This window comes from Dendrobates tinctorius, unplaced genomic scaffold (assembly GCF_039654945.1).
Source record: "Dendrobates tinctorius isolate UK_male_01 unplaced genomic scaffold, ASM3965494v1 ptg000047l, whole genome shotgun sequence".
NCBI lineage: Eukaryota > Metazoa > Chordata > Amphibia > Anura > Dendrobatidae > Dendrobates > Dendrobates tinctorius.
Genome location: NW_027361715.1, coordinates 3,663,842 through 3,675,355, shown reverse-complemented (window position 1 = coordinate 3,675,355; position 11,514 = coordinate 3,663,842). Strand labels below are relative to the sequence as shown.

General features: G+C 41.1%; 1 protein-coding gene across 1 annotated transcript in view; it reads right to left on the bottom strand.

The window, feature by feature from the left end:
- Nucleotides 1-2,097: 2,097 nt before the first annotated feature.
- NOD2 (nucleotide binding oligomerization domain containing 2) overlaps nt 2,098-11,514 on the bottom strand; it is a 45,023-nt gene continuing 35,606 nt past the window's right edge. The window contains exons 9-12 of the mRNA XM_073576181.1: nt 9,783-9,866; nt 6,812-6,895; nt 6,475-6,558; nt 2,098-2,368 (exon numbers count right to left, since the gene is read on the bottom strand). Of these exons, the coding sequence (XP_073432282.1) occupies nt 2,293-2,368; nt 6,475-6,558; nt 6,812-6,895; nt 9,783-9,866 (328 nt within the window). The 3' untranslated portion in view covers nt 2,098-2,292. The remainder of the gene's footprint in view (nt 2,369-6,474; nt 6,559-6,811; nt 6,896-9,782; nt 9,867-11,514) is intronic.

Genomic DNA, 11,514 nt, shown 5'->3' with positions numbered 1-11,514 from the left:
TTGACATGCTTCAGCGGTGATGTCATAACAACAGCATATGATCATTGCAGCCAGTCACTGGGTTAAGTAGCTCCTTTGATGTAAATAGTATGAGTTGCTGAGTCAAGTGATTGGCTGCAGGGATCACAAGGGCAGTTGTTATGGAGGTGAGCTCATTTAGGATGTGGATAGACAGTAAGGAGTGAGGCTGTGCTGATACATGAGAGCTAGTGAGGATAGCAGCCTGCTTACTGGACATACAGACTTCACATCCAGCATGTATTACTGGGAGGGACATGCCCACAAAAGAAAATCTGAAATGAGGAGCAGTGTTATGAATGAGTCACCGAAGGAGGAAAAAACGAAAATACAAGCTCAGAAAACCGGAGAGGTTGGTAGCTATCGGATTGCAGATCCCTGATCCTATCACAACAACTAACAGTAGCCGTGGGGGGTTCCTACGATGCCCTAGACCCCTCGATCACAGCCGGAGAACTAAATAGGCCTAAAGAAAGAAAGGGGAAATCTAAACTGCCCCAGAGCAGACCCCAAAGCAATAGGCAGCCCCCAACATATAATGACGGTGAAGCAAGATGAAAACACCAACACAGATAGAAAGATAGGTTGAGCAAACGATGGGGCCCAATCTAACTAAAAAGGACAGGATAGAAAAGCTGCTATCTGCAATCCGTAAAAAACCCTACCAAAAAATGTCCCAACCGTCTGATAGGAAAAACAGGCCCTGAAGTCGCTAGGACTTCAAAATGATTATATCAGCACTCAGGTAAATTCTGAAGACAAAGCAAAGAGCCAAACTGATCAGAGACAAAAATGGAACTCAGCACACCCCTGACCGGGGATGGCTGAACTCCAAAAAACAAAGTAAACAAAACAAAACTAATAAGTTCAATAGCAGAGCAAAAACTTATCTTTGGGAAGCAGGAATCAGACTGGTCTCCAAGAATCCAGCAGAGAAATCACCAGCGACTCAGAAGGGCGTCGGCTGCCTTATATCCAGTCAGAATTTCCTGTTACCCAGTCATCATCTACCAGATCAGGTGTTTGGTAATCAGCCTCACTACCTTCCTTCACCAGAAGAGGGAGTTCATCAGACATCGACGGTGAAGGGGAAAATGAACTCACAACAGAGCAGGTTAAACACTGCTTATTAGGGAGTCTGAAAAGAAATATAGAGATGCACCTTGCAGACTGAAAGATAGTAGTTAGCTTTAGTTAAAACGTATGTAAATATACTGTGTAAAAATAATGTCTTCTATGTCAAATCTGTCCATAGGCTTTAAGGGGTTTTCCACCCTGAAGCAAACTTTTGATAAATAGTGTAGCTGTTACGCTGTGACGGTTTTTGGTTAGGAAGAGAGGGCCTCAAACTGTCCCTGTTACTGGAACCCTAACTATCCCTGTCGCGGTGGTACTCTTAAAAGGTAGAGAGTCCCGAGTCTCTGACCTTAGTATGCCCCTGTTAATGTCCTAAGATATTCCCTCCCCCAGGAGACCAGGGACAGATGTATAAGTGTATATACAAGTAAGACAAAGAGGGGTAACAAAATTCAAATTACATACAAAAACACTCAGCAAGGGTAGAGAGGAATAAAGGAACGGATAGAAAGGTACAAACCAAATAGCAATAGGATAATGGAGAAAGCATTCACCTAAAAACCGCAGACAACATTCTCCAGCAGCAACTATGAACTCCAAATTCAGCAACCCAACTCCAGCAAGGTGAGCGATGCTTTGACCAATAGACAGCCATCTCCATAAACAGGAGAGCTCATTCCTATGTTCTTCAGATTTTTTTTTAGTATGTTCCTTAAGACTTAACTGGGTTAGTTCACCAGGCTTTGATGGCATATTGGTAGGATATCCCACCATCTTACTACTTCGTTCTAGTGATCACTCGCATTACAGCAGTCAGACCCTCTCCTAGCAGTCTGCCACCAAACTCTTGGGCCAACAAATTTCTGTTGTATTTCTTTTTATGCCTACTTATAATATGTCCATAAATGGTCATCTGCCACAGAATTGTCAATTCCGAAATTACTAAATACTGTAATTCTCAAATATATTATGAACAGTTTGAAAGTTCTTCCAAGCAAGGCATATTTTAGTATTTTTTATTTACATTTTTGTATTAGTATTAGTAATCATTATTTCAGAAATTCCTAACTTTGAGACCTCTAGTACAATGAAGGTCTAATCCTAGTCATAACATCTGAGGGAGTTACCACAAGGGGCACATCAAGGAGCCTAAGAAAGTCACGATATATATCTGCTTGTAGTTTTTCGATAGGCTGATTATCCTTTAACAGATAGTCGCTCCAGCTGTTCAAATGTTTCCTGTTCTTCAATTGTGAGTTTATTTCCTTTCATCCTAGCGAGAACAAAAAGACAAAGTCATCGATTGATAAATTCAATGCATTAGCAGAATCATCAGTTTCTGAAGCTAGACTTAGTTCTCCACTAAGATCGTGTCTTGCTTCAGGGGATTAGAAACAACTGGTTTATGATCAGTCACTCCAAAAAGTATATTCTTTTAGTATCTTTCATCCAAGGAAGACGTAGGGAGGATTATTGTTTGCCGTTTTGGATAATCTCTAGTGATGAGCGAGCATCGGATGCTTGGATACGCTCGTTACTTGATCGAGTATTGTGGGTGATTGAGCGCCATGCTCAAGTTCCCGCCCTGCATGTTTCTCGCCTGTTAGACAGCCAATAAACGTAAGGATGGCCTGCCAGATACGGTAATGTCATAGCTACAGTCATATGTAAAAGTTTGGGCACCCCTATTAAAGTTAACCTTTTTTCTTTATAACAATTTTGTTTTTTGCAACAGCTATTTCAGTTTCATATATCTAATAACTGATGGACTCAGTTATATTTTTGGATTCAAATGAGGTTTATTGTACTAACAGAAAATGTGCAATCTGCATTTAAACAAAATTTGACCGGTGCAAAAGTATGGGCACCCTTATCATTTTCTTGATTTGAACACTACTAAATACTTTTTACTGACTTCCTGAAGCACTAAATTGGTTTTGTAACCTCATTGAGCTTTGAACTTCATAGCCAGGTGTATCAAATCATGAGAAAAGGTATTTAAGGTGGCCACTTGCAAGTAGTTCTCCTATTTGATTCTCCTATGAAGAGTGGCATCATGGGCTCCTCAAAACAACTCTCAAATGATCTGAAAACAAAGATTATTCAATATAGCTTTTCAGGGGAAGGATACAAAAAGTTGTCTCAGAGATTTAACCTGTCAGTTTCCACTGTGAGGAACATAGAAAGGAAATGGAAGAACACAGGTACAGTTCTTGTTAAGCCCAGAAGTGGCAGGCCAAGAAAAATATCAGAAAGGCAGAGAAGAAGAATGGTGAGAACAGTCAAGGACAATCCACAGACCACCTCCAAAGACCTGCAGCATCATCTTGCTGCAGATGGTGTCACTCTGCATCGGTCAACAATACAGCGCACTTTGCACAAGGAGAGTATGGGAGAGTGATGCAAAAGAAGCCGTTTCTGCAAGCACGCCACAAACAGAGTCGCCTGAGGTATGCAAAAGCACATTTGGACAAGCCAGTTACATTTTGGAAGAAGGTCCTGTGGACTGATGAAACAAAGATTGAGTTGTTTGGTCATACAAAAAGGCGTTATGCATGGAGGCTAAAAAACACAGCATTCCAAGAAAAACACTTGCTACCCACAGTAAAATTTGGTGGAGGTTCCATCATGCTTTGGGGCTGTGTGGCCAATGCCGGCACTGGGAATCTTGTTAAAGTTGAGGGTCGCATGGATTCAACTCAGTATCAGCAGATTCTTGACAGTAATGTGCAAGAATCCGTGACGAAGTTGAAGTTACGCAGGGGATGGATATTTCAGCAAGACAATGATCCAAAACACCGCTCCAAATCTACTCAGGCATTCATGCAGAGGAACAATTACAATGTTCTGGAATGGCAGCAAGCTAGAAAAATACCAGAAATAAAACTAATCTACTTTATTCAAAATTAGATTTAAAAAGGACTTAGTCCATTCATAAAAAATGTACATGTACAAAAAGACAAACACTTACAAGAAACCGCTCAATCTGACGCGGTAAGACCAAATTTTCAAGCACCCTACCGGTATACCCTTGGTGTCTTTATCCAACTCTCCATAGACACCCCCTCAGAGTAACCGCTTCGTGTGAATTTGTTTTAAAAAAACACACTCTCATGGTGCTAGAAAAATGTCTTTTACAGATCTATTGTACTTTATGTGCCACTTCTGTGTAGCATACATAGTCATCACTAACAATGATCTTGAACAAATATCATAATAACAGCCTTATATCAAATATTCACCTATAAATAAAGAATGGCATAATAAACAGTCTGTAATTATATATAACCAAGGTGTGAATCAAGACATTCCTCTTTAGATCATACAATTCACCACCTTTACAGATTTTTTGTGTCATTTAGTATATCATGGAAAGATCTCACCCGAATCTATACATTCATGGGTTCCTCCATGTGACGCTCCCTTCTCCCTACGCGTTTCACCAAACAGATCATCAGGGGAGTACTGAGTACAGCGTTATGCCTCCATGAGAAAAATGCCATCCTGGATGGCATTTTTCTCATGGAGGCATAACGCTGTACTCAGTACTCCCCTGATGATCTGTTTGGTGAAACGCGTAGGGAGAAGGGAGCGTCACATGGAGGAACCCATGAATGTATAGATTCGGGTGAGATCTTTCCATGATATACTAAATGGCACAAAAAATCTGTAAAGGTGGTGAATTGTATGATCTAAAGAGGAATGTCTTGATTCACACCTTGGTTATATATAATTACAGACTGTTTATTATGCCATTCTTTATTTATAGGTGAATATTTGATATAAGGCTGTTATTATGATATTTGTTCAAGATCATTGTTAGTGATGACTATGTATGCTACACAGAAGTGGCACATAAAGTACAATAGATCTGTAAAAGACATTTTTCTAGCACCATGAGAGTGTGTTTTTTTAAAACAAATTCACACGAAGCGGTTACTCTGAGGGGGTGTCTATGGAGAGTTGGATAAAGACACCAAGGGTATACCGGTAGGGTGCTTGAAAATTTGGTCTTACCGCGTCAGATTGAGCGGTTTCTTGTAAGTGTTTGTCTTTTTGTACATGTACATTTTTTATGAATGGACTAAGTCCTTTTTAAATCTAATTTTGAATAAAGTAGATTAGTTTTATTTCTGGTATTTTTCTAGCTTGCTGGTGTAGATAGAGTCTTCTAGCTAGAAGATCACTTGCTGTTAATGTTCTGGAATGGCCATCCCAGTCCCCAGACCTGAATATCATTGAACATCTGTGGGATGATTTGAAGCGGGCTGTCCATGCTCGGCGACCATCAAACTTAACTGAACTGGAATTGTTTTGTAAACAGGAATGGTCACAAATACCTTCATCCAGGATCCAGGAACTCATTAATAGCTACAGGAAGCGACTAGAGGCTGTTATTTTTGCAAAATGAGGATCTACGAAATATTAATGTCACTTATATGTTTAGGTGCCCATACTTTTGCATCGGTCAAATTTTGTTTAAATGCAGATTGCACATTTTCTGTTAGTACAATAAACCTCATTTGAATCCAGAAATATAACTGAGTCCATCAGTTATTAGATATATGAAACTGAAATGGCTGTTGCAAAAACCAAAATTGTTATAAAGAAAAAAGGTTAACATTAATAGAGGTGCCCAAACTTTAACATATGACTGTATATTTGTTACTGGCATTACTGTGATTGGCCAGCCGCATCGCGTCACCTGGTCTTATATAAGATCCAGTGACACGATGCTCAGCACACTTTGATGTAGAAGTAACTCATGAAGAGTTGATCTAGTATGGAGAGCTAAGATTAAAGCAGGCATATAGGCAGGGTTTAATTTCTATTCAGTTCTTGTATGCCGCTGCTACACCATTAAAAGAAAAGTCCTTTTCAGGGCTACATACTCTCATTTCTATAGTAAAACCGCTGTTACCTGCATTCAGTACAGGGATAGTTAGTAGAGGAGGGATAGTTTTGGATTAGAGGCATATGGGCAGGGTTTATTGCCTTACAAACCTTCAATAGGTATACTGCTGCAGCAACCTAGAAGCAAAAGTCCTTTTCAGGGCTACATACTTTCTTTTCCCTATTACTACCAGAAAGTATGCAGGCATGTATTATATGCCAAATTTAAAATGTGCAAGGCGTGCGGTAAGGGATGGGAAAGTGGACGTTCTGCTGATGGTGCACGCAGAGTCCAGGTTAAACTGCCTGCTGCGGTGTTGCATGTTTTATTGTCAGTCTGTAAGAGTGGAGCAATGCGATGACAAAATTGTTCCCAGCAGCGACCTGGGAGTCAGAGATGTGTGCAGTCGTCTTTCCCATGCTGTTCCCAGTCATTTAATGCCACAGGTTGGGTGGTGTAAATGCCCCTTCAGGTACCTAACTAACCAGATGGCAGTGAGAATGTTGTTGGACTTCAGTGCTTCAGCTAGGGCAGACACACCAGTTTTACTGAAATCATTGTTAGAAAGTCTAGAAGAATAAAAATAGAAAATTGTGTCAGTTAAGTGGAAGAAGACAAAAATATTTGTGTAATACTTTCATGCAATCTTTGACTGAAGGCATCCATACAGCCCAATTTCTGTATAATATACAGTATATAGGAGTCTTTATTCAACTGTCTCTCTTCTACAGCACACATGAGAAATCTACATAGAGAACGGAGACTTTAACTACACATTTATTATGACTTCACTGAATATGAATATACTGAACAGTTTCTTACTTTAAAACCTTCAAGGTATGGTTTTTCTTAAGACTCTGCGCTATTAGAATGGCGTCACTATCCTGAAGTTTGTTGTCATCCAGCCTGCAAAATAAAATAGCAAATGTTTCTATATAGGTTGTTAAAGAGGACTTATCAAGAGGTCTTGCTTTTACTTCATTCCTGCTGCTCCCCTGAGTATTGTTTTTTTTTATCCAAAAATATGGGTCTTTTTATTTAGTGCTAGTTTAACACTAAGGGGGCGTGGCTCACAGGATCCTCAGGGGCACGTCTTTAGGCCGCTTTGTATAATTACCCAGTGAGTACCACCCCTTTTTCAAAAAAATTAAAAAAGCAACACCAAATAAAAAGGCTCATATCTCTGGAACCATATGGTGGATAAAAAAAATATAAAACAAAACAAAAAGCAGAACACTCAGGGAAGCAGCTGGAATAAAATAAGAGCAAAAACTGATCACTTTTTACCTGTGACTGATCGACTTTCAAGGAAACTTGTTAGGTCAGAATTCCCTATGTAAGTAAAAGCAGAGTAGTCTAGGGGTTATAATTAGTTTTCTATTCCTGAATGCTGCCAGGTCCTCTGCTGGTCTCAGAGCCTCCTTTTCCATGTGGACAAGGTTCTAACCTCTGCAGCATTGGAAAAGGGGCGGTGCAAGATCATAAATTCCATGTTTAAATTCATGGGTTGTAAACCCCTTTGACTAACATACTGGAAGGGGTATCAATAGAAAGAATAAATCATTCAAATAAATCAAGAAGTGGTCAAAACCATATGCATATTGGGGATACAGAGGTAACAATTACACTCAAGGCCCTGGTGCCTGAGGGGTCCATTCCGTTACAGTTGTGTGAAAAAGTTTTTGCCCCTTCCTGATTTCCTATTCTTTTGCATGTTTGTCACACTTAAATGTTTCAGATCACCAAACAAATTTAAATATTAGACAAAGATAACACAAGTAATCTCAAAAATACAGTTTATAAGTGAAGATCTTTGTTATTAAGGGAAAAAGAAATCCAAACCTACAGGGCCCTGTGTGAAAAAGTGATTGTACCCTAAACCTAATAACTGGGTGGGCCACCTTTAGCAGCAACAACCGCAATCAAGCATTTGCGATAACTGTCAGTCAGTCCTTTACAACGATCTGGAGAAATTTTGGCCACTCATCTTTGCAAAATTGTTGTAATTCAGCCACATTGGAGGGTTTCTGAGCATGAACCACCTTTTTAAGGTCATGCCACAGTATCTCCATTGGATTAAGGTAACCACTGCGAATAGGCAACGCCAAAGTCTTAATTATGCTTTTCTTAAGCCATTCAGACTTGCTGGTGTGTTTTGGATAATTGTCCTGCTACATAACTCAAGTGCGCTTCAGCTTGTGGTCAAGAACAGATCTGCTTCAGGATTTTTTGGTAGACAGCAGAATTCATAGTTCCATTTACAACCGCAAGTCTTCTAGGTCCTGAAGCAGCAAAACTGCCCCAGACCATCACATTACTACCACCATATTTTACTGTTGGTAAGATGTTCCTTTTCTGATATGCTGTGGTACTTCTATGCCAGATGTAATGGGACATACACCTTCCAAAAAGTTTAACTTTTGTCTTGTCAGTGCACAGAGTATTCCTTCAAAAGTCTTGGGGATAATCAAAATGTTTTCTGACAAAACCGAGATGAGCCTTTATTTTCTTGTTGCTCAGCAGTGGTTTTCATCTTGGAACTCTACCATGCAGGCCATTTTTTCCCAGTCTCTTTCTTATGATGGAGTCATGAACACTGAACTTAACTGAGGCAGGGAAGGCTGCAGTTCTTATGTTGTTGTGGAGTCTTTTGTGACCTCTTGGATGAGTCATTGGTGTGCTTTTGGGGTAATTTTGGTCAGCCGGCCACTCCTGGGAAGGTTCACCACTGTTCCATGTTTTTGCCATTTGTGGATAATGGCTCTCACTGTGGTCTGCTGGAATCCCAAAGCTTTAGATATGGATTTATAACATTGTCTAGACAAATAGATCTCAATTACTTTGATTCCTCATTTGTTCCAGAATTTCTTTGGTTCGCGTCATGATGTCTAGCTTTTGAGCAACTTGTGGTCTACCTCACTTTGTCAGGCAAGTTCTATTTAAGTGATTTCTTGATTGAGAACAGGTGTGGCAGTAAACAGGCCTGGGCGTGGCTAGGGAATTTGAACTCAGCTTCCCAAAAATGTGATAACCCACAGTTAATGTATTATATTTTAAGGGGGGGGGAAATCACTTTTTCACACAGTGCTCTGTAGGTTTGGATTTCTTTTCTCTTAATAATAAAGACCTTCATTTAAAAACTGCATTTTGTGTTTACATGTGTTTGTCTAATATTTAAATCTGTTTAGTGATCTGAATCATTTAAGTGTGGCCAACATGTAATAAAATAGAAAATCGGGAAGGGGGCAAATACTTTTTCACACCATGTACATAGAAAGACACCAGTGTTACATATCACTTAGTAGGTGGAGACCCTGGCACTGATTTTGCACTAGTTTTTTTTTTTTTAAACCCGCAGTGATTTTCATTAAAAAAAAGATTCCATGTCTAAATCGAATTTTCACTCTCCAGAATTAACAAACATTGAAAAAAAGTTTAGATTTGGTATCACAATGCTGTCCTGTAAAATAAGAATTCTAACAATATTTTTTAAACTCTATTTCTTTGACCTAAAAGTGGTCAACAATTTTTATTTTCCATAGGCCTCATCCTGTCTCTTGTATGGAAGTGTCGGCACACGATGACTTTTCATTTGGTGTCTTAGTGGGGTGTTGTATTATTGAGGTATTCTCTCCTGCAAACAGCGCTCTCTCTCAAAATTATGGCATCTGATGGGATCAAACATACCATGTACAAAACATAGAGTTATGGCAGGAACCCCAAGATTTCCATAAGTGTCGTACTTGGGCTCCATAGAGATGGGATATGGTGAACTTACTGTAAGAACACTTACCATAGTTCCTCCAGAGCTGTGTTCCTATCCAGCATGCCAGCCAGGGCTTCACCACCAACACTTCCTATGTTGTTTCCCACCAAGCTGTAAATTAAAAGAAATAACTGGTTAGAATTTGGAATAAAATAGAACTTAGAATTGTTATGAGATATTTATGTATGATGAATTTATTGATCTCTAACGACTAGAAAAGATTAGACCTTCAGACTTGTCTACCCACATTCCAGCACCAGTCATTTGTCAGGCACTGAGATATTGGCTGCCACCTGTGCAATGTGCCCGGCAGGGCCAGGACGAGGGGTAGGCAAGGTAGGCACCTGCTTTGGGCGCTACCTCCTGCCTACCCGAGGGGGCGCAGTTAAAAAAAAACACGACACTGCTGAATGCCTGCAGCCGACCATTACCTTCCTCCAGCAGCAGCATTTAGAACAGCGATGGGCACATGGAGGAGAAGTATCAGTCACTGACACTGCTAACCCTTGTGCCCTGGCCAGCATTACCTCCCAGCACGCAATTGAATTTGCATCAGTCAGTCATAAATACAATTGCTGAGTGCCGCTGGCACAGAAGCAGAGTAGCAGTAATCAGCCCCCTGCTCTGCTGGGATCTCCAGCAGAACGCAGGCCTGAGCCCTGTTGGAGACCTCACGGAACATCGGATGGCGTGATGCAGTGACATCATCGCACCTTTCAGTGCCCACTGCTGTACCAGAGAGAGGAAGAGACGAAGGTGCGCTTGATGGGGGCCTTGATTAAGTGAGTATAAGGTTTTTTTTATTTTTCTTATATTGTATTAATACTGAATGCAGACAATCAAAAGAGGGGCTGGCTGTAGGGACTGTAATACTGGGTGCTGCTGGCTGTGTGGAACATTATACTGGGGGCTACTAGCAGTTGAAGACATCGTACTGGTGGCTGCTGACTGTTGGGGACATAATAATGGCAGTTACTGACTGGGGGGACATAATACTGGGGGCTGCTGGCTGTTGGGGACATAATACTGGGGGCTGCCACTTGTGGGGCACTATCACACAGGGTGCTGCCATCTATGGGAAACATTATACTGCAAGCTGCTGGCTGTGGATGATAATTCTGGGGGCTGCTGACTGTGGGGGAAAATACTGGGGGCTTCTGCCTGTTGGGGACAATACTGGGGCTGCTGTCTGTGGGAGACATAATACTGGGCGCTGCTGACTGTGGGGGGAATTATACTGGGAGCCGCTGGCTGTAGGGGACATTATACTGGGGGATGGCTGTGGGGGACATTAGTGGGCTGGCTATGGAGAATATCATACTGGGGCATGCTGTGGGGGACTATCACACTAGGGGCTGGCTGTGAGGGACATTATACTGGGGCTGGCTGTAGAGACATTACACTGGGAGCTGGCTGTGAAAACGTCATACTGTATAGGGGAATGAGGAGATCATACTATATTGGAGATGTGGTGGCACTATGCTGTATAGGTGGCTGTGGGGAACTTAATAATGGGAGCTGTGATGACCATGCTGTATAGGAGAGTGTAGAGGACATACTGTGGTCTGTGGTGACGATACTTAAGAGGGCTGTTGTGACTAATCTGCATAGGGTGCTGTAGGAAACATTGTTCTGCATAGGTGGCTGTGGTGATCATAATACTGTATATTGAGGGGGCTGTGGTGGATATTGTTCCATATGGGGTGCTATCAAGGACATTATACTATAAGGAGCTGTGGGGGGCCATTACACTAGATCA